General features: G+C 38.8%; 1 protein-coding gene across 11 annotated transcripts in view; it reads right to left on the bottom strand.

Annotated features, from left to right (window-relative positions):
• Acaca (acetyl-Coenzyme A carboxylase alpha) overlaps positions 1 to 25,260 on the bottom strand; it is a 272,017-nt gene that overhangs the window by 64,465 nt on the left and 182,292 nt on the right. For all 11 annotated transcript variants that reach the window (XM_011248667.2, XM_006531953.2, XM_030245463.1 and 8 more), the window contains 4 exons: positions 24,305 to 24,460; positions 21,210 to 21,413; positions 16,506 to 16,661; positions 14,558 to 14,704 (listed from right to left, as the gene is read on the bottom strand). In XM_011248667.2, the coding sequence (XP_011246969.1) occupies positions 14,558 to 14,704; positions 16,506 to 16,661; positions 21,210 to 21,413; positions 24,305 to 24,460 (663 nt within the window). The remainder of the gene's footprint in view (positions 1 to 14,557; positions 14,705 to 16,505; positions 16,662 to 21,209; positions 21,414 to 24,304; positions 24,461 to 25,260) is intronic.

Below are 25,260 nucleotides of genomic sequence, written 5' to 3'. Positions count from 1 at the left end.
ATCCAATTGCACATCCACTGTAATCAGGCTGGTTGAAGCTTTCTACACAGCGATTTGTGATTCTCTGCATTAAGAAATATATATATGAAACACCCACTGATAAATATAAGCTATTTAATATATCATACCATTGGCCGAATACAAAATGGATGTAATATAGGAAAAAATTCCACTCACTTTCTGAGATAAGATATTACTCTATCGGCTCATTAAAGACAAATAAGGGAAAAGAAGCCTACCATTTGAATGCTACTCACAAAAACCCCAAATGTCAGGAGATTCTTGATCTAAAACAGCAGCAGCAGCAGCAGCAAAATAGCTAGTCTATAAAATGCATGTATGGTGAGAAATACTTTTGCATTTTCAGATACTGTTTTAGCTAAACCACTCATTTGTTTTTCAGAAAAGGAAAGCTCTCTGTCTACTTTCCTGTAAGTGTATTTGTAGTTAGGAAGATTGGGTTTAACACCAAATTTTATGATATTTTAACCTTGACCACCTAGGCCAGCTTAGATACAAGCCCTGAAGATTCTACTTTGGCATTTGTATCCTAATGTAAACACTGTGACTGTGGCATTGGGAAAGCAGATAATACTCTTATCTTTCCTCATTATCTAGGGACTCTCATGTCACTTGGGCAGCCCGTTCAGCAACTGGCCAGGTCATTATGCTTGCAAAATTGACTTCTAATTAGGTGTCAACACAGTAGCACCAAGAACATTTTTTCTCTCTTCATTTTTTTAAGGCAGGTCACACCTTATAGCTTCAGATGACCTGGAATTTGTTATGCAGTTCAAGATGGTCTTGAATTTACAATTCTCCTGCCTCAGCCTCCTGTGTGTTGGGATTATAAACACATCAGACCATATCTGGCTTTACATGTTACTTTCTTTTTTCAATGTCTTTCATTGATTAGCCCCCACTCACTGACTCCTACATTAAAAGTGACAAAAGAGAACTGAGAGTGTTGATCCAGTCTCAGTAAACGAAGGATCCTTAGAAGAACACATTCAGATTAGAGTTAGCACAATGAACATATGAGGAAGCATCTGTGGTTCAATTAACATTAAAAGTTGGATTTCATTCCTAATCAAACAATAGGGCAAATAAGGGTAAACATGGGCTTTGGAGTCAGCCAAACTTAGAACTAAATTGAAGACCTATCATTTATTAGGTTAGTGACCTTGATTTATATTTAACCTTATTGAACTTCAGTGTCCCTACATGAAAAATAAAGATAGCTGATGAATTTGATGAACTACTGGAAACAGAACTCTATATTAAATCCAACACACAAAGCTTGCTCTTTTCTTTCCTCAACCAATCTAAATCCTGTTTCAAAGTTTCATTCAAACATCCTTCCTCATTAAAGCTCCCCCATTCTAAAGTGACCCCTGGACTCCAGCTTTCTCTGATCTCCAAGATCTTCATTTTCTTCACTTGATAATAGAGATACCACATACAACTAACTTTTCTTTTCTCTTTTTTTTTCTTTCCTGAGACAGCATTTAATTTTGTAGAGAACTCACAATGTAGCACAGTGTTGGCCTCAAACTCATTGGCAATCCTGCTATCTCAGCCTCTTAAAGGCTGAGACTACGTGTGTGTGTGTTGTGTGTTGTGTGTGTGTGTGTCATCAGTCACAGAATAGTCATTTCATAAAAACAAACAAACAATACTACTTGGAAAAACTTGGAAAACTGTCAACACTGTGGTTTAAAACACTGGGTATGGCCAATATCTAAAGATTATAGATTGAGAGTCCCATGGTAATAATAGGTATTATCAAATGAATATCTATCATATGCTGCATTGCACTATAAGATGACAAACACTGACAATAATTAAGAGCTTAAGTGAGAGAGGAAGTCAGATATCTTGGTACAAATGTCAGTTTCATGCTAGCTGTAAAACCTGTACACAGCCACCTTGACAGGCTCTCTTTCCCCACCTATAAAACAGGACTTTTCATGAGGGATTGTTATGAAGAGTACAATGAAGTATCACAGAACCTGCACATACATGCTCTCAAAGTAGCTGTTATAATGCAGAAGGTTGCTAGCTGTTACTGCCATAAAGAAACGGGGGCACAAAGTAACTTTTAGGAGGGGGATTTGCTGGGGACTCAAACCATGGCTCCATACATATTATACACACATGCTACCACTGAGCTATATTCTCCACCCACTAGTTTGTTTTTTATAGCTAGTGAGCATTATTTATTTTTTAAGGTAAGGCTCACATAAAAAGAAATGCTGTTCTTTACTAAAGAAATTATAGAAGTATATTTCAGAATATTATTATTGTCTTCAGTTGAATACAATATGGATGGTGAATACTAATTACAGCATAAGCATAAACGTCACTGATCCCTAACCGCAACGTGGTTTCATGGACTGGATCCTGGAATGGAAAAAGGATATTATCAGAAAAATGACTAGTGAAGTTCACAACAAACTCATTTATTTTCGTAAAACTGCAACAATGGTAATTTCTTCATTTTGATAATTCTAGAATGATTATAAAGGGTAAAGAGTATAGTTTAGTAGTAGAATGCATACTATTGTTTCTGTAACTTTTCTGGGTCTTCAATTATTATAAAATAGTGCAAATGTATACTTCCAGCATTCTGAAGGTGGAGTCAGGAGGATTACAAACTCCAAGTTCCAGACTAGCCTGGGCTTCTGTCATGCCTACGGTACTCTCTGTACTGTACTAAATACCGTTTTTTTTTTTCTTACTTACAAACACACACACACACACACACACACACACACACACATCCTATTTTGAAGCAAAGAAGATGGGATAGTCACTGTTAGTATTCTGAGTAGCACTGCAATCATGAAACTGTTAAATGCATGGTCCTGACAGTCAAAACATCTCAAATGTTGACAGATGGAGCAAGAAGAGAATGGAGATAAAGCTCAAAGAAGAACATGCTACTGGGATTTAGTGCATATAGGAATCATGGGTGAAGACATGTCAAAGACAGGGGAGACTGCAGAGGCTAGGTTTGCTAGGGAAGACATGTTCATCCAATTCAACAATTCTTGATTGCTTTTATATTAAAATATTCTTTCAATCTCAAAAACAAAGTGATGGCTCTGAAGATTATGAACAGCATTCAAAACTACCTATGAGGGCTGGAGAGATGTCTCATCGGTTAAGAGCACTGACTGCTCTTCCAGAGGTCCTGAGTTCAATTCCCAGCAATGGTGGCTGGAAACCACATGGTGGCTCACAACCATCTGTAATGGGATCCAGTGTCCTCTTCTGCTGTGTCTGAAGACAGCAGCAGTGTACTCATCATCATCATCTATATACATAATAAAATCTTTAAAAACTACCTATGATGTAGTACACAAGTAGAAAAGGACACAAAATCACATGCATATTGTAACTGTAATAGGCAAAGCAGTGTGGCAGTTAAGGGTATAGACTCAGAAGTCAGATGCCTAGACTCTGAGTGTGTTGGTGTACAGCTATAATCCCAGCAACTGGGAAGCAAGATGACTGAGTTACACTGCAAGATTTTGTCTTAAAAAATAAAATATTCAGTCAGATGTGGTGGGGCATATCTATAGGCCCAGCCCTTAGCAAGCAGAGGGAGGAGGATGGCTTTAAGTTCTAGGTAAGTCAAGGTTATAAAGCAAGAGCTCATCTCAAAACAGTCAAAAAGAACTATCTTGGGCTGTTGTGGCTATCATTTTATTTTTAAAAGAAAAGTGTTCTGTAGTGCTGTGGTAGAATGTCAACATATGTATACACAGGTTTATACAATATTAATATCTCTACCTGAGAAGTAACTGCTTCTCAGTGTTTTTCTGGTCTGATGGTTAAATACATATTTATACTTTAAAGTCAATATTTGTATAATAGGCAAGAACAGTGCCTATCAGCTAAATACATATTTAGGACTGTACCACATGTATTACAAACATGTACTAAAATCGAAAGCTTATATTTATACAGAGCCTTTCATCTTGAAGGGGACTAAAGAGCTTACAAACATATGTACATAGAAGGGCGTTAGCACTGAGAGGCAGGCAAGTATCAGTTCCCACTTCCCTATGTCTCTTAGCAGTCCTGGGCAGGAACGCAGTGTCAACAGACACAGACCTGTAACAGCTGCAAAGACATTAACACAACAATCCAGTTGGAACACACAGGTGCCTAGGACAGCAGCTGGAAAAACAGCAACTGCTTTCCTCTGGTGCAGAAGCACCATGGCCATTTCCAGCTTTGTATTTTTAAATTATTCTCTACCAAACTCAACTAATCACTTGACAAAATTGAATTTGATACTGAAAATGGTTTCTGAATGCAAAACACTTCGTCTGATGATTGAACACTAGGTTGAAGAACGCTTCCTCTTGCCCTTGATTTAGAGAGGGGGGTGGGGATTGGGGGGTTATGACAGTCAGGAGAAAGGACTCAAAATATTTTAAGAATAGCTTTGTCTCAGAGGATTCAGCCACTGTAACAAAAGACAGTTATATCCTCCCTTCCTCATTTAATTAGGACACTGTAAGTTTTTCAGTCCAGTTACTTTATATCTGTGGGTCTATTTCCTATCAGTGGCTGCAATTCTATAAGAATATACACTGTGACAATGTGGTTAGGAGACTTTACCTAAGCTTAACCAACAGCCTTGTACACTAACAGAATAACCACCAAGAAAACTGCACCACTGAATCCTTTTTCCTGCTTTTATGTAGGTAAATTTTGGTAGGAAAGGAAAGGAAAGGAAAGGAAAGGAAAGGAAAGGAAAGGAAAGGAAAAGAAAAAGACACTCCAGAACAGAAGCCTAAAGAGGACTGTGGCCTGCTTGCCTGAGTGGGCAGGTCTGTGTCTAATGAGTTTCCAAGCAGACTTCTGGGCTCTGGCAGCATCAAGCATTCTCTTCCCTGGCCAAATCCTGTCTACAACACCATCTAGCTAAGTAGTCCTATGCACTTATCACTGAAAAGTATGTTTTCATTGATGTTGATAGCCACAGGTAACTTTTAAAATACTAAATTTCAGATATGTATTTTTTTCATGATGGAACTTCCAGTGAGCAGATTTCTTAGGCTTAGGGTTATCAATTCAAGCTAACTAATCATCTTAAGGTGAAAAGGGGAGGTGGCCAAAAGAGCTACAGTGAACGAGCTAGAGAGGAGCAGCAGTAAGTGCTTATTTTCCTTATGCAAGTCCTGAGGAAGAAAATAATTCTCTGGCCACACTCTGATCCTGGAATAAACATGCTCAAATGAGGGAGGAGGGAACAGGGAGGGGAAAGCAAGCAGAAGAGAACAGTCTTATTTAACTGTTTTTATGTGGGTAAAATGATTTGTGCCATGGTATTTCCATAAGAAGTGGGACCATTATTTTCCTGTAGAAACACATTTGGTTTGAAAAGTATCACTGGACAGGACGTGAAAATCAAACCAAATGAATTATTCACAACCTCCGATCAGAGGTGATCATTATTTCTGATGCTCCAAACAGTGATTAGGATTCTGCCCTGAGATGTCATTTTCTCGCTGAATAACACCAGCAATAGAGAGAGGCATTATCTATCTATCCATATATGTATTTTTTTCTCCTGGGAGGACCCTGGTTTAATGTTACTATAACGGATACTAAAAAATATGATAATATTAACATTTATTCTGGTGGTCCCCATAAATGCCATTAGTCTGACATACAGTGTCAACACTAATCATGACCCAAAATTAACACCAAAATTGACATCAACATTAATTGTACTATCAGTGTGACTAGAATGCTCAAGTGCACACAGACACTTCCCAAAGCTGCTGCTGCTGTTGTCATAAAGCTGTTACAGTAAGCTCAACACAGAGAAATGTGAAAAGGCTGGGGGGCAAACCATGACAGGGTTTACTTTTGAAGGTGTAATGGGGCACCCGTCAGCTCCTGCCAGGCTGTAGGAGCAGAAAGGGGATCTTTGTCACAGCTGCCTTTCTTCTCTCTACACTTTAAGCTCAGCAGTAACAACACTTTCTCATGTAGACTGAGGCAGAGGCTGGCCAGTGGCTGAGGATATGGCTGGTCATTTCCCATGTTCAAGCCTACACTCCCCAGTGTTCTAACTCTGCTAATGCCTGAAAGATGACTACTTGCAAGGCTCTAGAGAGAATACAAAGAACCCTAGGCTGTCACAGCTGAAATGGCATTGAATCACAAAATGAAAAGCACAAGACCCAGAGAGAATGAACTTGGACATGAGCTTCTTTTTGCCTTTTGCCCTTTTAAATATAAATATAGTAAATTAAAGCTGTACTTTTTATTAGAAACTATCAAAAGCAATTACCATAATAAAACTATAACAAAATACAAGAAAATATTTAAAAGGTATATTTTAAGGCAATGTGATATTTGATTTAATTTGTCCTGTTTATGAAAACTATGCTGAAAATGATAGTGCCTTTCCAAGCTATATAATCTGCAAGAACATCATGTGCCAGTGTTAATGTCAAACAATCACATGTGTTCAAGATAACTTTCTTGACAACTGAAAACATGTTTATATGAAAAATTTCAACTTTATGAAAATATAACCAAAGATTACAATAATAATCTTATACTAGGGAACAATTTCTCCTTGTGAAATTTACATACATTAAACCATAGCAAGTTTACATATCTATACTCAGAAATTTAATTTTTTGAAGCATACAATCGAATACACATAGGCAGTAGTATCGGCACAGGGTAACTGATACAGAAGTTCACTAAGTCGGCCACTGTGCTGCTGGAAGCACTGCCTGTTAACCACACAAACAGATGCTCTTCTCTGGTGTACCATGTCTCATTTTGGGGAGTAATCTGTTACTTCCAGATGCCTCTGTAGCTTCTTGGCACAGTGTTCTATGCCACATCTCCCAGCCCCTAGGAAAATCTTAAAACTTAGATATATAAAACCAGCTGGCAGGAGTATTTTTTTGAGGGCCATCTCTAGTAATGAAATCTGGACAAAACAAGGAAAAGTCCTTGTCTTAGTCAGGGTTTCTATTCCTGCACAAACATCATGACCAAGAAGCAAGTTGGGGAGGAAAGGGTTTATTCAGCTAACATTTCCACATTGCTGTTCATCACCAAAGGAAGTCAGGACTGGAACTCAAGCAGGTCAGGAAGCAGGAGCTGATGCAGAGGACATGGAAGGATGTTCTTTACTGGCTTGCTCAGCCTGCTCTCTTATAGAACCAAGACTACCAGCCCAGAGATGGCACCACCCACAAGGGGCCTTTCCCCCTTGATCACTAATTGAGAAAATGCCTTACAGCTGGATCTCATGGAGGCATTTCCCCAACTGAAGCTCCTTTCTCTGTGATAGCTCCAGCTGTGTCAAGTTGACACACAAAACCAGCCAGTACAGTCCTGCTCTCCTAGACAATAAGAACTTTAGGACTTTCAGCTAATTAAGCTCACTGAACTTTGGTTTGTTAACAGTCAGTCAAAACCAACTAAACAACCTGATGTGAAATATCCAATGCTGACAAGAAACATTTGGAAGGAATTCTAAGAAAAGCATATGCATCCAAAAGCACAATATTAGAAATTCATTGGTAGTAATTCCATTTGGACAGACTTATTTTTCAAAATTAGCCTCAAACATTTTCTAATTGAAGGGATAGAAGATTATTTTAGACAAAGGCATAGAGCCAAATATGCTCACTTAGACTAAGGATAAAAGCGTATAATGTTTTTAAATACCATGTAATATATGTTTTTCTATATTTAGATTTTTTACCTTGCAAGGTCCTGAGGCTGGGATTGAACACATAGCCTTGTCCATGTCAGACAAGCACTTTATCACTGAGCTTCATCTGCTATGGAAGGACTCAGTGTTTGCTTCTTCCTCCTCTTAAAGCCCTTTATAAAAAAAATAAGGCTTTGTACCTAAATACAAATTAAGAGTATTTGTGTACACCTAATGGTATATGACCCCCATCTGCTGAAGACTTCATGTTCTCCCTCCTTCAGGCATACATAGCTTAGTGGTTCTGATTCCTAGCTCATGGTTCTCTGCTTTTCTTGTATTTTTGCTTGTGAGTCTGCCTCTCGCAGTGGAGCCATCTTTCCAGCCCTGTCTTCTGCTTCTCTAAGAGCTCTTTCAGAGCTCATCTTCAGGCCAGTACAAGTCAAACGAGCTACTTTTCTACTACACATCTAGCAAGACACCACTGACTTAATATTCACCATTTTAAAAGGCAAACTAATTTCAAAAGATTTAAAGAAAACACAATAAGATTTATCCAGACAAGCTTCACAATCTTGAAGATAATTTGAGGTTGAGTTAAAAAATAATTTATAAAAACAGTGTTAAACTACAAAAATATCTGGTTTCCATGTTCAGGAGAAACAAGCAATCATTTCTGTATTCAAGCCAACAAGCATGCACACAATCTCCAGGCACTTTAGACAATAATGGGTTCCTCGAGAATTTGAGTCCATGATAAGCAGTTGTAGCAGTTCCTTTCCTCGTCACTGTGTCCAAACACCCAGCTAAAGCAAACTTAAGGGGGGTTACTTTTACCTTGGGCTGGCGAGAGGATACACTGCATCATGGTGGGAAGACCTGGATGCAGGGTATAATTGGTAACACGGTGTCTGTGGCCAGGAAGCAGAGAGCTTCAGTGGAAGTCCCTATTCCATGGGAAATGGCCATCACATTCAGGGAAGGGACTTCCTTCAGGAGATAAATCTCTCTGGAAACACCTCAGAAGTTAGTCTGAGACAGAAGTAATCTCCATGATTACAGCACCAGTTAGGTTGACAATGACAATGGAGCATCCCAGCAACCAGTTCTTTGTTAAATTAGGAGAGTGCCTAGCCTCAGAGCAGTCTGAACACATCTACTGATAAATGTCATCCAAGATTCTAGGCTTATTTTGATTCCTCAACCTCTTTTTTCCTTCCCTACATTCTTTTCTTCTTTCTTTTCACTCCCCCAACCCCTCTCTTTCTTGAGAAAGTCTTTCTACATAGCCCTTGCTATCCTAGAACTCACTATGTGGTTCTGCCTGCCTCTGCCTCCAAAATGCTAGGAAACATTCTTGTTTTTTTTTTTTTTTTTTTTTTAAATGCTCAAATTAAAACTTTAAAAAATATATAGTCTCGATGTGAGAAGTACAGTCACAATAGTAGGATCTTAGTGGTTTGTAGTTGATGGAGGATTTATTAATTCATTTAAAAAATATTTTTTCTATATTGTCTAAAGTATTTTATAATTAAAAAAAAAATACAAGAGGGTTGGTCAAGAGGCTCAATAGGTAAAGGCACCTGCCACAAAGACAGCTAAGGGGAGTTTCAGACCTGGAACCCACATGAATGGATTGAAGGAGAGAATGGATTCCCTCAAGTTGGAATCTGTTCTCCACTGTGTGCCAAAGTACACATAAACACACATATAGTCTGTCTCTGTTTCTCTGTCTCTTTCTCTCTCTCACACACAATAAATGAATAAATAAATAAGATTATAGCACACTATAAATAATTAATGGTACTTAAATACTGATATAAGTATGTTAAGTAGTTTCAAAGCTGAATTCCTAGTATCCACTATCATCACCATTTTACTCCTGAGAACATAAAGCAGAAATAAAATAGACATATCAACTGTGATAGCCACTAGCCTTTAAATTTTTTTATATTAATTTATTTCCTATTTGAGCATTCTTTTCTTTAAAAAGCAATGTGCCAGGTTATGAGGTAGGTTTAACACATATTCAACCGGAGTTAAAATGCCAAAAGGAACATTAGAAAAAAAACCTACCTTGGTAACAACAACAAAGTAAACAATAAAGAATAAAGGAAACAAGTGGGTTTGCTTCATCAGGCAGGAGACTTTAAAAAGCCTGTCTTTCTACTAACGGGAAGAGGAGGGAAAACCCTGACACCTAGTGCCCATCTGATACACAAAACCTCCAAGCCACTCGGGTTCTCTAGCAGGAGCCGTATACTGAGATGCAGAACAACAACAACAACAACAACAAACCTGAAGGAAAATTTCTTAGGCCATGCTAGGACTGTAGTCTATCATTATCATTCCTGTTTTGGGTTCCATATACTATACATCATTGTTATAACTATTTCTAAGCATAGTGTTTTCTCATTTCCAGTTTTTCATTACGATAAAAGCAATGTTAAAAACCAACGTTCTAGGGATTTGGTTTCCACTAGCATTAAAGTTACTGCAAGAGTTGCTTCCTGATCAAATTTTTATCATTATAGATTACTGACCGAGTGTAACTGTAGTTAATAAACAAATAAACAAACAAATAAAATGCCAGTGGATTTATTTCAAAACAGTTAAGAATGCAACAGCTGTGTGGTGGTGGCTCATGCCTGTAATCCTAGCACTTGCGAGGCAGAGGCAGGTGAATCTCAATGAGTTCCAGACTAGTGTGGCCTATAAAGTGAGTTCCACGACAGCCAAATCTGAAAAACCCTGTCTCACAAAAACAAAACACACACACACACACACACACACACACACACACACACACACACACACACACACGAATGTAACCACACGAAAGCCAGGATTTTTCTTTTTCCTAGCAGGCAAAGTGAGTTGTTCTCTGTCAAGTCCGTTGCAGCTGCTGGCTTGATCTTAGCCTGAGCTTTTTAATAACTAGGTTTAGTGCAGAAAGCAGCTATGCTGCGTTGGGAAGTGTTACTCAAAATGTTCCCACCTGCAATTACAGCTTCCACCAAGTGATCAAAATAGGTTAGCAAACTGGTAGAAGGATGACACTGACTCCTCAGAACAAGTAGTAAAGCAGGCTGGATGGATGGCTGCGTCTCTCAGTGGCTCCACAGCGCACATTCATCTAGCTGTGTATTTACATACAGTGCTCATCACTGCAGCACTGGGGCAGCTAGAAAGAAAATCAGTTTAGTCTCTGTTGCAATCACATTTTCCTCAATTTTCATCTTTACTTGAAACTATTAAGAAAATCCAGGCAACTCATCTTTAGAGCTATTTGCAAGTAATGTAGTTCACAGATTTGGTCCACGTCATTCATATTCCCACTCTAAATTCATATTAAATGCAATGCCTTTCAAATCTCACAATAAGAAGAAAGTCTGTACTTCTCATCAGGAATTAGGTGGTACTTCTTTAGTTACATCTTTCCTGATGGGGGAAGGCACAGCAGGAAAACAGGAAGGAGTAAGCTAACACAGCCAGAAAAGCTATTTCTTGTGCTCTTAGCACAGGTACAAGTGTTCAGAACTCAGGTCACATCTCTGCTGAAATAGCCAATATCTTCCTCAAGCAGCAAACAGGTTACCTAAAACTAAATGGAACTGAATTGGTCCAAGTTCTGGTCCTATCACCTTTTACCTATTTACCATCCTAGGAAGAAAGAGGGGAAGACAGGCTGACCAACAAGGTAACAATGGTCTACTAAGTGCATGCTTTCTGCCTCTGGCTGTGGGGAGGAGCATCTCAATTCACGGAAAAACTATTCAGGAATCCATGTGCTGGCTTTTAAACACAGACACTCCAATACTTCAAGGTAATTCACTATCTCCCACAATGATGACCTGGTAGAGCCGTCACTCTATTACAGTATGATTTAATGTGACGTAGCATCAATGCATTTACATTGAGCCTTGGCTTTCACAACATTAACAGGTCATTTTGTTTTTATTCCTTTTTAAATAAAACTGTTCCTCGTGGCTTTGTTCTGATGCCCATTCTCTTTGGCAAAGGACAGGTTTGCTCCACATCCCACCAGAAGGAGCTCTCTTTGTTCTCTCCTATCATTTTTCAGGTAATATGTAGAGTGCTAGGCTCATGACAAACTTGTCTCTTTGGCCAAAGAAAATTAAACTGCAGTAGTGGAAAGTCAACGTTCCCTGATAAAAGTGGGCTCAGCAGGAGGAGATAGATCCTAGTGACACCTAGTGATCCTCGTCATCTTACAGCTAGCTGTCCTTCAGAGTCAAATGCTGAAACTCCATCCTTAGACTGGTCTCTCGAAGGACACACTCCATTGTATGTCCAAGCTACTGGCAGCAGAGCTTGCTTCTAATACCTTAGCCTCATTCCTGTCTTGCCATGTCGCACAATCTAGCTAAGGTCACTGACCTCACCAGCCACCCTGGTTATTGACTGTTCACAAAAGAACATCGGCCTCACTCTTCCTGAATTCTCAGGCTCAGAAACAGCAAGCTAACATGTAGGCTCAATCCTAGTCAATCATCTAAGAAAAAGAAGAAGAGAAAAAAAAGAGAACATGTAACTAAGAAAGGGAAGACAGAATGATGAGAAGGTGATACAGAGCAATGGCTAGCTTCACAAATGCTGTTAGCATTCTGATTTCAAAACTACTGGGCGAAGGAAAACCCATGGTTGCCAGTGTACACTGCTACTCCCTTTATGCAGTAGCCGCTCCTTTTATCCTAAGGTTTGTTAGGTCTTAAAGGGGTTAAAAAAAATCTTTAATTTTTTTTTTTTTGTTCGTGTGTGTGTGTGTGTGTGGTCTTTGGGTACAGAGTTCCGTATAATAAGACTATTTGTATTCATACTGGCAGAGTAAACACTACATGTTCATGCCCAGGCAGCTCTGTGCTTGTAATTTCAGCAAGAACAGAGCTCTGTCCCTCTGGGACTTCACTATTCCCCCAGTCTCCATTCACTCAAACACAGAATGAGAACAGAGAGAAAGCAGGAGAAGAAAGATCATGGCAAGAGGTTTCACTCAGCACTGCAGCTAGCATTTCACGTGGCTTAAAAAAAAAAAATCTCATTTAGTGTTTTAATTACATTAGTTAAAACTGTTTTACTCTCAGCCTCATGTTCACAAGGGCACTTTCTATTCCTCAATAGCTATTCAATGAATCAAAATTGCAGACTAACACAACGAAGCTTTTCTTTCCTGCTGAGGGGCTTGTGAGCAGAAGCCATACAGTAGATACAGAGCTCTGCTTCAGCTTTGTGTGTCGATGATATGCATTTACTCTCGGCAACAGCTGCACTTCCACCCCATCTTCCTGCCATTTGTTGAGGCACCGGATTGGAAGATCTCTACTACTCTAAGCCTCTCCATCTGGTCTAGTGCTTGTCTCCATCCTAGAACTAAATCACCTGCTCTTGCTGCCTATTCTAAAAAGCCATAAACCTTATACAGAAAACGAATATTTTAGAAAAGGATACAGAAGCTGGGCTTGGTGGCACATGCCTTTAATCATAGCAGAGACAGAGTTCAAGGCCAGTGTATTCTACAAAGTGAGCTCTAGGACAGCCAGAGCTACATAGAGAAACCCTATTTCCAAAGAACCAAAAAATAAGATACTGAACATAATGGAAAAAATTCACATAGTATCTCCAGTGATCAGGTAGCTTGCTTATAGTCAACACCCAGATAAAGATTATTTTAAGAAATAAATTTAGCTAGGAATTATCTGAATCTGTGATTTTTAAAAAAAAAAATCTGCACTTTTAGGTGTGTTAAAATTTTTGTCATCGCTACAATTGTACCTTAAAAGCATAATCAAAATCTTATGACTCTTACTACATGGAGATGAAGGGACACACAAGAATAGATCTTTGTGTCATTATTATTTGGTACTATATGAGGAGGGTTATGAATCTTAGAAAATGCTTTCTGTTTGTTTTAAGACAGGGAGTCATATAGCCTAGGTTAACGTTGAACTAATTTTCCTACCTCAGTTTCCAAATGCTGGTGTGTGACACAGCACATGACTAGAAATGTGTTATTTTATTTTCAAAAGCTAATACTTTATTAATATATTTATTATTTTTAAAATTTAAATATATTTTGATATTATTTTTCTCCCCAAGTCATTCCAGAATCTTTCCCTGTCCCTTTCTACCCAACTTTTAAGTTTTTAATAACTATCAAAATCGGGCAGGTGTGGTAGCACACGTCTCTAGTCCCAGCACTCAGAAGGCAAGCAGAGTTTAAAACCAGCATGGTCTATGTGTGAGTGCCAGGCCACCTAGGCAAATGTAGTGAATGAGATCTTAGCTCAAAAATAAACAAACAAAAAAAAACCAACCAACCAACCAAACAGGCTTTGTGCTTCTTTCTTTTAAACCATTGGCTCTGACTGAGCCATTTAGGAAGAACTTCTTTACCATGCTCACAATATCACCAAACCTAATAACTGAAGTATAAAAAAAGCAACCTAAAGATCTCAAAATTCCAAATTTTTGTAACAAAAATAATCTGTTCTCATGTATCTTCAATTATCCACTCACAATCTTGTCCCACTTACATTCCTACCTTCACTTCTATTTTGAAGCAAAACCAAAACATTAGTATTCTTTAAAGTATGTAAGCCCATCAGAAAATACCCCTTTTTAAAAAGCACAATTGTAATACCATTATCGTATCTAAGAATTTCACAGTAATCTCTTTGATTTGGTCCATTCTCTCTCTGAGGAAATCTACCCGAAACACTGCCCTGATCCCCACTTGAGTCTTAGATCCTACTGTGTAATGCCAGCTCTCACAGCAGGTTGGTCCTAGTGGACGCAGACCCGGAAGGGGACAAGGGTTTATCTACTTGCCTCATTTCCTCCTGGAAGTCTGTTCATATGGACCAGCTGGCCTTGATCATCCAACACCAGTTCAGTATACGTCAGGATGTCGGAAGGCAAAGGAGGCGAAGGAAGAAATGCTTGGGTGGACATGGACTCCCAGAGTTTGATGAGTGACTAGTGGAAGAAAGAAGTTTGACTTATCAGTGACAATTAACATTTCAACAGGAATAAAAATCACTGTCACACTCAGTCACTCTGACTCTGCTTTCTTTTCCAAGAGCTCTAGGGAGAGTGTGAGCCTTGGACTAAATGCTCCAACCTTCACTCTCAGCAAATATATACTTGGAACCATTTTTAGAGCATTTTTAGTAGGTCAAAAGTCAGGTACTTATCTAACAAAGTCAAACTCCTGAATGAAGCTGAAAAAGCAGTGGAGCACTACCACATACAAAACCCTAACACAATCGCAGGGAGAGTAAAATAAAATCTCAAACCGCATCAGCCAGGTGTGGTGCCTCATGTCTTTAATCTCTGCCTCAGTACTCGAGAGGTTGAAGCAAGCTCATCTCTGAGAGTTCTAGACCAGCTTGGTCTACATACTACATAGCCAGTTCTAGGCCAGCCAAGGCTACAGTGAGTCTTAAAAAGCAAGCAAAACAAAACAAAAGAAATAAAACCAAATAAAGAATATTTCATTTTAGAAGTATGTGTACCCAAGTGCTGGAAGGTGGGGATCCTAGTGAAACCTGACAACAGAAGATTGCTGTTAAAAAGCAGGCAGGATATTCTGCTAGTACAAGCAAGCCCAGGGAAGCCAGGACCAGGCTTCTACTGCAGGTCAAGGGAAGATCCCGTCAGTACTTTTCATAGTGATAGGGCCACACATGGAAATTAGTTAAGATGGGTACGACTATAAATACAGATCAATTAATCCTCAAATTTGAGAATAAATGCATACCTCTGCATTTATAAAAGCATTCGAGATTCCCATGTTCTATGCTTTATGTAAATAAAACAACTTGTTTAGAAGCAGGAACTACTTCAGCTCTGTGCTTTCTTGTCTTAAATGTCAAAAGCCGAAATTACTCACAGCTCACTGTCCTACTGTCCTAACTGTGTCCCTTGTCAATTAAAGGGACACAGCACTGACACTGGGAGTTAGAAACACACGTAGCTGCCAGGTTAATGATGACATAAAACAGAGGTGTTGAGTGAAGGCAGGTGTGTTTTGAGATATAATGGTATAAATAAATGGTTACATAAAGGTAACTTGTTCTGAATACTATAGGAACCTCAGACTACTAAACAAGACCACAAAAAAATATTACATTAAGATTCAAATGTGGTAATACTGATAGCATTGACTAAAAGACTCAAAAACTTCTTCGAAGATATTTTAAATGATGAACCCCAGTATTCTTTGATGCTTTATTCTTTGTTATATCTTGCTTGTGATATATCTTGGGAAAAATCTGCAGTGTAGGAGAGGGTTCACCATCATAAAGATCAAGGAGTTTATTTTCATATAGGGGAAACCTTCATAATGTCATACTTTTCTCATGCTAGTTTTAATTCAACTATAATAAATATCCTACAAAAGAAGTTATACCTTAAACTACATATTTTGCTATATCCATTTGTCTATGCTACCTATATTGACTCTCATATTAGCTTAAGCTAAGGACCATCCTGGAAAACAGGAATATGAAGTTCCACTCCTCTTTCTTACTGTTTCTAATTTGATCACAGACATAATACACATGTGACTCCTCACATGGGTCCTTGTAGGGCATAATACATGGTATAGGCTTACTTTCCTGTACCTGAGATTTCTCTTCTCACCATTCCACCTGTTAATTCATAAACAGCCATCCAACATTTGAGTTAGAAAGTCACTAAAACCATCAATGAAATAGAAATTAGAATAGGGTAAAGATATCTTCTGTCCTTGGTCCCGCCCGTCAGACACCGTTACCTGCCGAAACATCTCTGGGATATCATATATATATGTTGTTCCTAAGGACTGTGCCTGGAACCTCTTTGATTGAAGAAGGTCTTTGGTCACATATGGAGTATTAATTAACATTCCATGCAGTGGTCCCTGCTTGTCTCCATATGCCTGAAACATGATCTGTGGAGGGGGGAAAACAGAATGCACAGACAATTAAGTGAGAGACAGAAAATGAAATAGCTGCCTAGAGCATCGTTTTCCACAAATGTTATTTCTTGAAAAATAGTTGTGGGTGAGAGAAATGTTAAGTAGTGGAGACTTGCCCCATAACACTGGGATTTGGTGCTGTCCCTTCTCCGCTGGTTAACTGACTCTAAAATAGTGATATATAACCAGCCATAAGTACTAGGGTGTGCTTAGTTTGGGATTAGTTAAAACAAACAACAAAGTCCAGTGCAAATTTCCTATCTCAGAGATAGAGTGACTTGAATCTCAGATACTAAAAATGATGTCAGCTAACTAGACAGAACAGCTCTAGTATTTAAGTCAAGAAACAGCTGTGCACTAGAGATGATTCTTGTTCTTGGGCCAGATCAAGCCTCTACCACTTGATGATGCATTAGTTCCCTTCATAAGAAGGTGCTTAGTAAGTATTATAGTCACACAAAAGCTTCAACTATTTTTATCAGAGGTAAATTTCATCCATTCACCTAGTTAATTCTTGTTATCTCATAAGACAGAGCCTATGGTAAAATCACTATATTTTACTAAATTATATATTAAACTATATATACTTCTCTCTAGTATACTGTGAATTCCTACAATTGCTGGATTGCCACAAAATAAAACCACCATACCAGTTTTTAATCATTTTTAACTCAAATATTTCTAGAAGAGTACTTCATACTCCATATATTTAGCTAGTTTTATTTGCTCATGAATATTTATAAGGGATGCCATTATTTCAATTCAATTAATATTTATTGAGTGCTCAGAGGTTGTATAACACTAAACTAGGCACTTTATGTATGAGCACATAAAATATAGATTCCCAACACTCTGAATACAAATGGAGATTGGGATGAAAAGGGGTGTGTGTGTGTGTGTGTGTGTGTGTGTGTGTGTCTGTATATATTTTTTCTTTTCACATATCTGGACCTAAATATAGGCACAAGATTTATGAATTTAATATATATGCCTAAAACAGAATTAAGTACTGTCCTAAGCCTGAAGGTTGTCCAGCTAAGTGAATCCTTAGTATCACATCTCAGAGGAATACTAGTGCTCCGATGACTTGCCAGCCACGTCTTATTCTGGGCATACAAATCATAGGTTGTTTAGAGGCCCCTGAGTCAAACCCCAAGTGCTCTTCTATAATACCAAAGGGCAAAGTTACCATGTGGAAGACGGCAGCACCAACATCTTGAAAATAAAAGAATTAGTCATACTTTTAATGGATTCTAAGTGTTTTGGGCCAAGAGTACAATATTAAAAAATTGGATTAGGAACAAAGACCAAATCAGAGTAAGAAAGAGGAACGAAGGGGCAGGCTCAAGCCTGTGAGATAGCTCAGCCAGTAAAGACATCTGTTACCTAACCTGATGACCTGAGTTCAATGCCTGGGTCTGAAAAACCTGATCTGACCTATACACACCTACACCCACACCCACACCCACCCACTCCCACCCACACACCCCTGTATTTCCTACTAAGAGAGGCAAAACCTGTGGGTACAGGATTTGAAACTCAATTTTGTCAAGTCCTGGGATGACGTTGGGTTAGACAGAAAAGCAAGGTAAAGGAACAGGACTGAAGAAAGATGTCTGGTATATACACTGTTGCTGGAATTTAAAACGGGAACTACTTAGTGGCTTGTCAGGTTCTTGTAATGCTAAAAATATAGTTACTATGAACCAGCAATTAGACTCCTATGTATTTACTCAGGAGAAATAAAAATTTACGTACATGAAGATTTGCAAATAATAATTGGGCATAGTGGTGCACATTTTTAATCCCAATACTTGGGAGGCAAAGGCAGGAGGATCTCTGTGAGTTCAAAGCAAGCCTGGTCTACATAGTGAGTTCTAGGACAGCCAGAGCCACTTAGTAAAACTGTGTCTCAAACAAAACAAAACAGGTTTGCTAGTGAATGCACATTAAAGACTTATTCGCAACAACCCGAAATTGAAAATAAAAGCCCAATAGTTGGGCAGATATAAACACTTTGGTAACTCTACAAAATGGAATACGGCACATGAATGAAAAGGAGCATGCTCACAGTCCACGCAACACAGACGAACCCAGAAAACATTAAACAAAACAAGTAGGATACAAAATAGTATGATCTGCCTGATTTCATTTACGTGCAACTATAGGACCGGCAAAACTAATCTATAGCAACAGAAAGCAGATCAATGGCTGCCTGTGTCTATGATTGAGACTCTGCCTTTCACTTGTGGGGTGACAAGAAATTCTCAATCATGACTGTGAAGACACTCTCACAAACATATACAATTGTCAGACTTAATCAATTACAACAAGTCCATTTTGGTACATATAAACCATATAAACTCCTTAACACTGTAAACTAATTAAAGGTGACATTAGACTATTCTCTTTATTATCCTCACTGGAAACAACTCACTTAAGTAACAGATTAACCCAAACCCCTCCTCCCTCCTTAGAACTGCCTGACATTGTTCATTATAGCCAGCCTATAGGACAAAGACTACATGAGAAACATGAAACTCAAGCCAGTTAACTTTTCTTCTTATCGGCAGGACAAATAATGTAGTAGAGCAAGAGGCTGGTAGTAATGGATCCTAACTGAAGTCCTGAATGACCAGCTGTCTATGTTAGTTCCATTTTCTCCTATGATGAACATGGTAATTAGTTGTGGAGGGCATGTTTTATAAGTTTGCAAACATGCACAGGCTTTACTCCCACTGACGGCTGCAGCTGGGCTTCTCTTAGAGAACCATCTCTAACCTACACAGTCAGCATCCTTAGAACCCTGTATGTATTTTCTTTATAATGGCCCTTATTATATCATGCAAACATCAGTTACTCATCTGTCTTTTCCCATTGTGATTATACATTTCTTAAGGAGGAACTGCTTTGTATCCCTAATTCACACAGTATAAGTATCAGTAAACATTATAATAAGCAAATGAACACATAACAAACACGGTCCTGTATTATCCCAGTTTCCTATGATTCACCAAGGAAAGAGAATATGAAGTGGCTGGGGCTGCTCTGTGGTCAGTTCCCTCTTCTACCACGGCTTACAACCTGTCTTCCACGCTGAAGCAAGGCTCGGCTTCCTCTAGGGTTTTTAAAATATGCTGCTTCCCTTCAGGTCGAGGGCAGCTTATTCACTCTTACAGACGCCTATTATGTGTTTATTCTGTGCTAGGCACAATACTAAATCTCTGCTGAAGGCACCTGTGTCTTTCATACACCAGTGTTACCACCAACCAGCATCAGGGAAATCTAAGAGCTTTCTAATAAAAGAAATGGAAACAAAGAAGAAAGTTATGAAGAAAAAACATATTTATCAAAAACATTAAAATCTCAAGTGGCCCTCTTATTTTACAGAAGAATAGGCCTGCCTTGAAGCCATTGTAGAAGTTAATTAAAAGCATCCCTAGCCATGGAAAGCCTTGACTGAGAATGTCCTAAGGTTGTCCTGAAAACCATCACATGCAGCCAAACCTATGGAGCCCTTTTTCTCGTTCACCCTGTGCTCCAAGCACATGTTCTAACTGCTGGCTTCTTAAAGAATAGAGTTCTTTGGTCATCTAACTGAGAATCACAGAACAAAATGAAAGGTCACTAAGAAAACTGCCTAAACTAGGATTTAAAAAAATTCATCTCCAAAGCACAGGCAAAAATGTCTTTTTCTACCTCCATTCCTGGGTTTAAATGGACATAAAATAAAAGCAAAAGCCACATAATCTCTTCCCAGAACCAAATGCATAAAACGGTCTAAAGCTCTGGCTCAAGCTCACCCTTCTGCAGAAGTACACTTTCCAAGTTCCCCCTGAAGCCCTTAAAATAACATACTACCTCTGAAGATGTGCAAATATCATAAAAATGGTTCAAATGTTTAGAAATGTATGTAGTGAGCAAATTAAAAAAGAATGCTATTATCATAGAATTAGGTGATTCTTTTTTTTTTTAGGTGATTCATTTTTCATTCTGCATTCCCAAATTTTTCTCCCTGCAAAGTAGGTTACAGTCTGCCACTTTACTTGTGTACAGACATAGAACACTCAGGCCAATGAAGGAAAATGAGGATGCCTGACTGGAATACACAGTGAACAAGCATGCAGAAGCCACAGCTTGGCCCTGTTTCTGATGTAGTACTACACTGAAATTTCACCTTTTTAAAGACAAAAGTTGTAGATAAATTCCAGGAAGTCTCCTTTCCTCATCTGCCAGTGACATGTCAACTGTGCTGAAAACAGGAAGAAGAAATCAGAGCAGGCAGTCTAGATTACTAAGTAGCACAAGAACCCTGGAAACAAGAAACCCTCTGAACTACACAGTCACCTGTGGAGTTGGTTCACCTGCCCTGTTAGCGCTCATTAATATCCAACGAAAGGTTAGGTTTCATAACACATTTATCAAGAGGCACAAAGATGTTTTCAAGTGTAAGGGATAACCAGTGGGGTTTCATATGTTGGACCAAATCAAACTGTGGAGGAGTATGCTTGACTACTGTACCTGTGCTGTCCTGGAGTCAGTCACTTCCTTATACAGGCTGATGTCCAAGTAGTAGCCAGACTCGTTTGTCAGGAAGAGGCGGATGGGAATTGCTTTTCCAGTTGTTGTCAGGCGAATGTTGATTTTCAGTTCTGCCTGGAGGACCCGCAATTTCCATAGCCGACTTCCATAGCGCATTACCATGCTCCGCACAGATTCTTCAATCTGACACAGATACAATAAATACCAAGTGTAAATCTGAAATACTTTGTAACTAAAAGTTGTTTTAAGTTTGCACTTCTTTGTAAAAGACCATTGGAATAAGATGCTGGTTTATGGAGATATGAACCGCATTTGGACTTTTAAAGAGAACTCATATCGTTTATTGTCCCTGTCCTATTTAGTTTTTATAGTCAATCTGACACAACCTAGAGTCACCTGGGAAGAAGAAAACTTGAAGAATTGCCTTGGTTAGACAGTCTTGACAGACGTAGGCTACTGTAGGCAGCACTATTCCTAGGTGGGTAGATCTGAGCTGTATAATAAGAAAGCTGAGTTTGAGCTGGTAGACAAGCCAGTAAGTAAGCAGCCTTCTTCCATGGTGTCTGTTGTAGGTTCCTACCTTGAGATCTTGTTCCGAATTTCTTCAATGGCAGACTGTGATCTGGAAGTGGAAGCTGAAATAAAACCTGTCCTTCCCTACATTGCTTTTGGTTGTAGTTTCCCTTTCTTGTTTTCATCACAGCAGCAGAAAGGAACTAGGATGCTCCCATTCCTACTCTTGCTTGGAACAAGTTAGAAACAATTTCATGCTGGTTTGGAATTTGAGTAGTTTTCTTTGAATCACAACAACTTCCAAATCTGTACAACTCCTTCCCGGTCCTAATTATATTCATACTCTATATCAATGATCTGCAATATCTAAAATTAAAAGCCAGGGGATTTAAGAGAAAGCCCCAAATAAGAATAACCCCCCTGGTTAACTAGCTATTAAGTAGCATTTCTATGCATGGTAACTATGTTTCATTACACTTTCCCGACCCTAAATCAACACAGCAATTACCACCATGAGCTTTTTCCACAAAATTTTATTAAACTTGATAATGTATGTCTCGTAGTAAATTGCACAAATTAAAGAAAGGCAATTTGTAGGTTGTACCAGAACATTCCCTCTAAACATTAGATCTTTAAAATTTGGTCACTGCCAAGTCCAGCTGGTATTTACAGATGAGATGTTCCCTCGTTTCCCTGAAACTTGGTACTGAGACAGCTTGTACTCCACAGAGTTAGAAGACTTCTTTTAAATGGCTATCCTTGAAAGTGACTTTGTAAGTTAATAAGATGGCATAGTAGATAGAGACATTGCCACCAAGTCTGAGAACTTTCATTTGATCCTTAGAACCCACATGGTATAAGGAAAGAACCAAGTCTTACCAAGTAGATAAATGCGTAATTGGTTTTGCTCCTAACAAGCTAAAGCTTTCCTTGTTCCCATTGGGGCTGAAAGTACCCAGGTATTTCTCAGTGCTATCTTAGCTTCTTACAAAGCATTAAAATTACCTTATCTGACCCAATTATAGTTTTCAGTAGTAGGTATCACTCCGCATGCATTTTGTTTCTGTACCATGAAATTTTAACGGAGGATGGGTTTTTAAGCAGATAGCTTCCCTTTTCCCACACTGTGCTTGCTAACCCTTCTTTCTCCAGAGGATAAAAGCTAACAATCTGTGTGTACAGTTAATAGCAGGTGTGTGATTAGCAAAGCAGAGTATGAGTACTCAGAGAAGAGGCAGAGAGGCTGATGTTTAAAAAAAAAATTCATAGAAGATATTCATAGAAAGCCCAGTCTAAAAGTAGTGTCCTAGTCGTAATATAAGCTATATATATTCTATCTTATAGCTTATTAGTGCTGAAGTAAAAATTTGCTGTATCTGATGATGAGAATTGAAACTCAAGGAACGGCTTTCCAAATAGACACAATTATCCCATCATTTGCCTGGGGTTTTAAAGAAAAAAAGGAGAAAACTTTCTTAGGTCATGGACACTAACTTCAACAGGCAAAATCCGAACTGAAGCTACAGTTCCTATAGCCGAGGGACTAGGAAGCGTGCATAGAATCTTGGGTTTGATCACCAGCACTGAATAACCCCGCACTTGGGAGGTGGAGGGAGGAGGACCAGAAGCTGAAGATCACTCTCTGCTACATGGGGAGTGTGAGTCTAGCTCGAGGCACACATGGCATTGCTTTAAGAAGCAGCATGTCTACAATGGATATGAAAGAAAGGTAGATACTGACAGCCCTATACAAATACACAGCAACACAGGAGAAGGCAGAAAGTTCAGGAAAAAGGCCACATGCCTTTGCCTGTTCCACCTAGGTAGGATAAAAGCTAAGTGCAGAACCATCTTTGTACTTACTTCTCTTAAAAACACAGTTTTTTAAATAGAGCCTCAGGGATAAAAACAGATACAGCATGTGAAATTCTTTACAGCCAAATTCTCCCACTGTGGGGAAATAGGGTAGACAGTTTGGGACAGTGTTGTATCTAAGCGGTCAACTCATAAGTAGAATTTAATGCATAAAGGCAATAATTTAGTAAAAATGTCTAATAATAGCAAAATTAATTACTTCAGATGAGAAATTCTAAGGGACCATAAAAAATAGGACTACTGCCATGGCAAATGTAAAACTATTTTTTAAAATTTATTTATTATTATTATACATAAGTACACTGTAGCTAACTTCAGACATACCAGAAGAGGGTGTCAGATCTCATTACGGGTGGTTGTGAGCCACCATGTGGTTGCTGGGATTTGAACTCAGTACCTTCAGAAGAGCAGTCAGTGCTCTTACCCACTAAGCCATCTCGTCAGCCCCCCTAAAACTATTTTCAATGGAGGAGTTTTTACTACAGCAAATAAATATCCAGCAAGTAGCACTCCACCTTCAGTTTTAACTATCTTTGATGACTAGATAAAAAAAAATTGAGAGTGTCCCATGAAACAGTCTTAACAAGCAGCCTGTGACTTTCAAAAAATTAAGAGGTCAACTGACAAGTGGGCCACATACAATGAATCCCTTGGTGGGGACTGACAGAGAAAACTGAGAAATGTACCTTTGATGGGTCCATGATGACCGTGGGCACAAAGTTGAGGAAGATGTGGTTACAGTCAGTGCGGACATTTGTATTATTAAAAGCAACTTCCAATTCATCCATAGCTTCCAGGAGCAGTCGTTCCCCTTCATTTTGTAGATATTCGAAAGAAGCTTCCTATATAGGAAGAAAATCACCATTGTTAATGTGCTTTAAAAACAATAAAGAGGGGCTAGGAAAATGGTTTGATTACTGAGAAAGCATAAAGACTTGAGTTTGGATCCCCAGTGCTCATGAAAAAGCTGAGTGGAACCCAGCATCTGTTAACCCCAACATCAGGAGAAGGCAGGAAATGGAGACAGGTGAATCAAAGGGTTCACACATCAGCCACTCTAGCTGAAACTGTAAGTTCCAGGTCCAGTGAGAGATTCTGTCTCAAATAAAAAACAACGTAGAGAGCCAATAGAACTGTGTGTGTGCATGCATATGTGTATGTGCACACACACACAGAGTAATAAAAATAAAATAGGTAGCCACAGAGGAAGTTATCCTCACATGAACTTCTAGCCTCCACATGTACTTGAATGGGTAGGTGCACAACTTAAGAAGCTATATAGCTATATGACAAAATAGTAAGGTTATGCATGGTTTACCTTTCTTTTGGTTGTCAAAAGACCGCAGGAGGCAAGGGCAGGAAAGGGCTAAAACAGAGAGCCCCTGTCAGCCCTTTCTCCAGCCTCTTAGGATATTTGCCTTTAAGAGGTAGAGATGCTAGACATCCCCAGAGCCGAAATCTCAGTATAATTATGTTTCACATGTGCCAGGCAGAGCTCTTTAGAAAGAAAGCCTGTTTAGAATGGAGCGTTATGAAAGTGGAACACAGTTGTTAGCATGGGAAGAAGCCCATGCATTCAGACAAGTTTATTTTTTTTTTTTTTTTTTTTTTTAAAGATTTATTTATTTATTACATGTAAGTA

Source organism: Mus musculus, chromosome 11 (genome assembly GCF_000001635.26).
Source record: "Mus musculus strain C57BL/6J chromosome 11, GRCm38.p6 C57BL/6J".
Classification (NCBI taxonomy): domain Eukaryota; kingdom Metazoa; phylum Chordata; class Mammalia; order Rodentia; family Muridae; genus Mus; species Mus musculus.
Note: the sequence above shows the minus strand (reverse complement) of the source record. Positions and strands in the feature narration are given on the sequence as shown.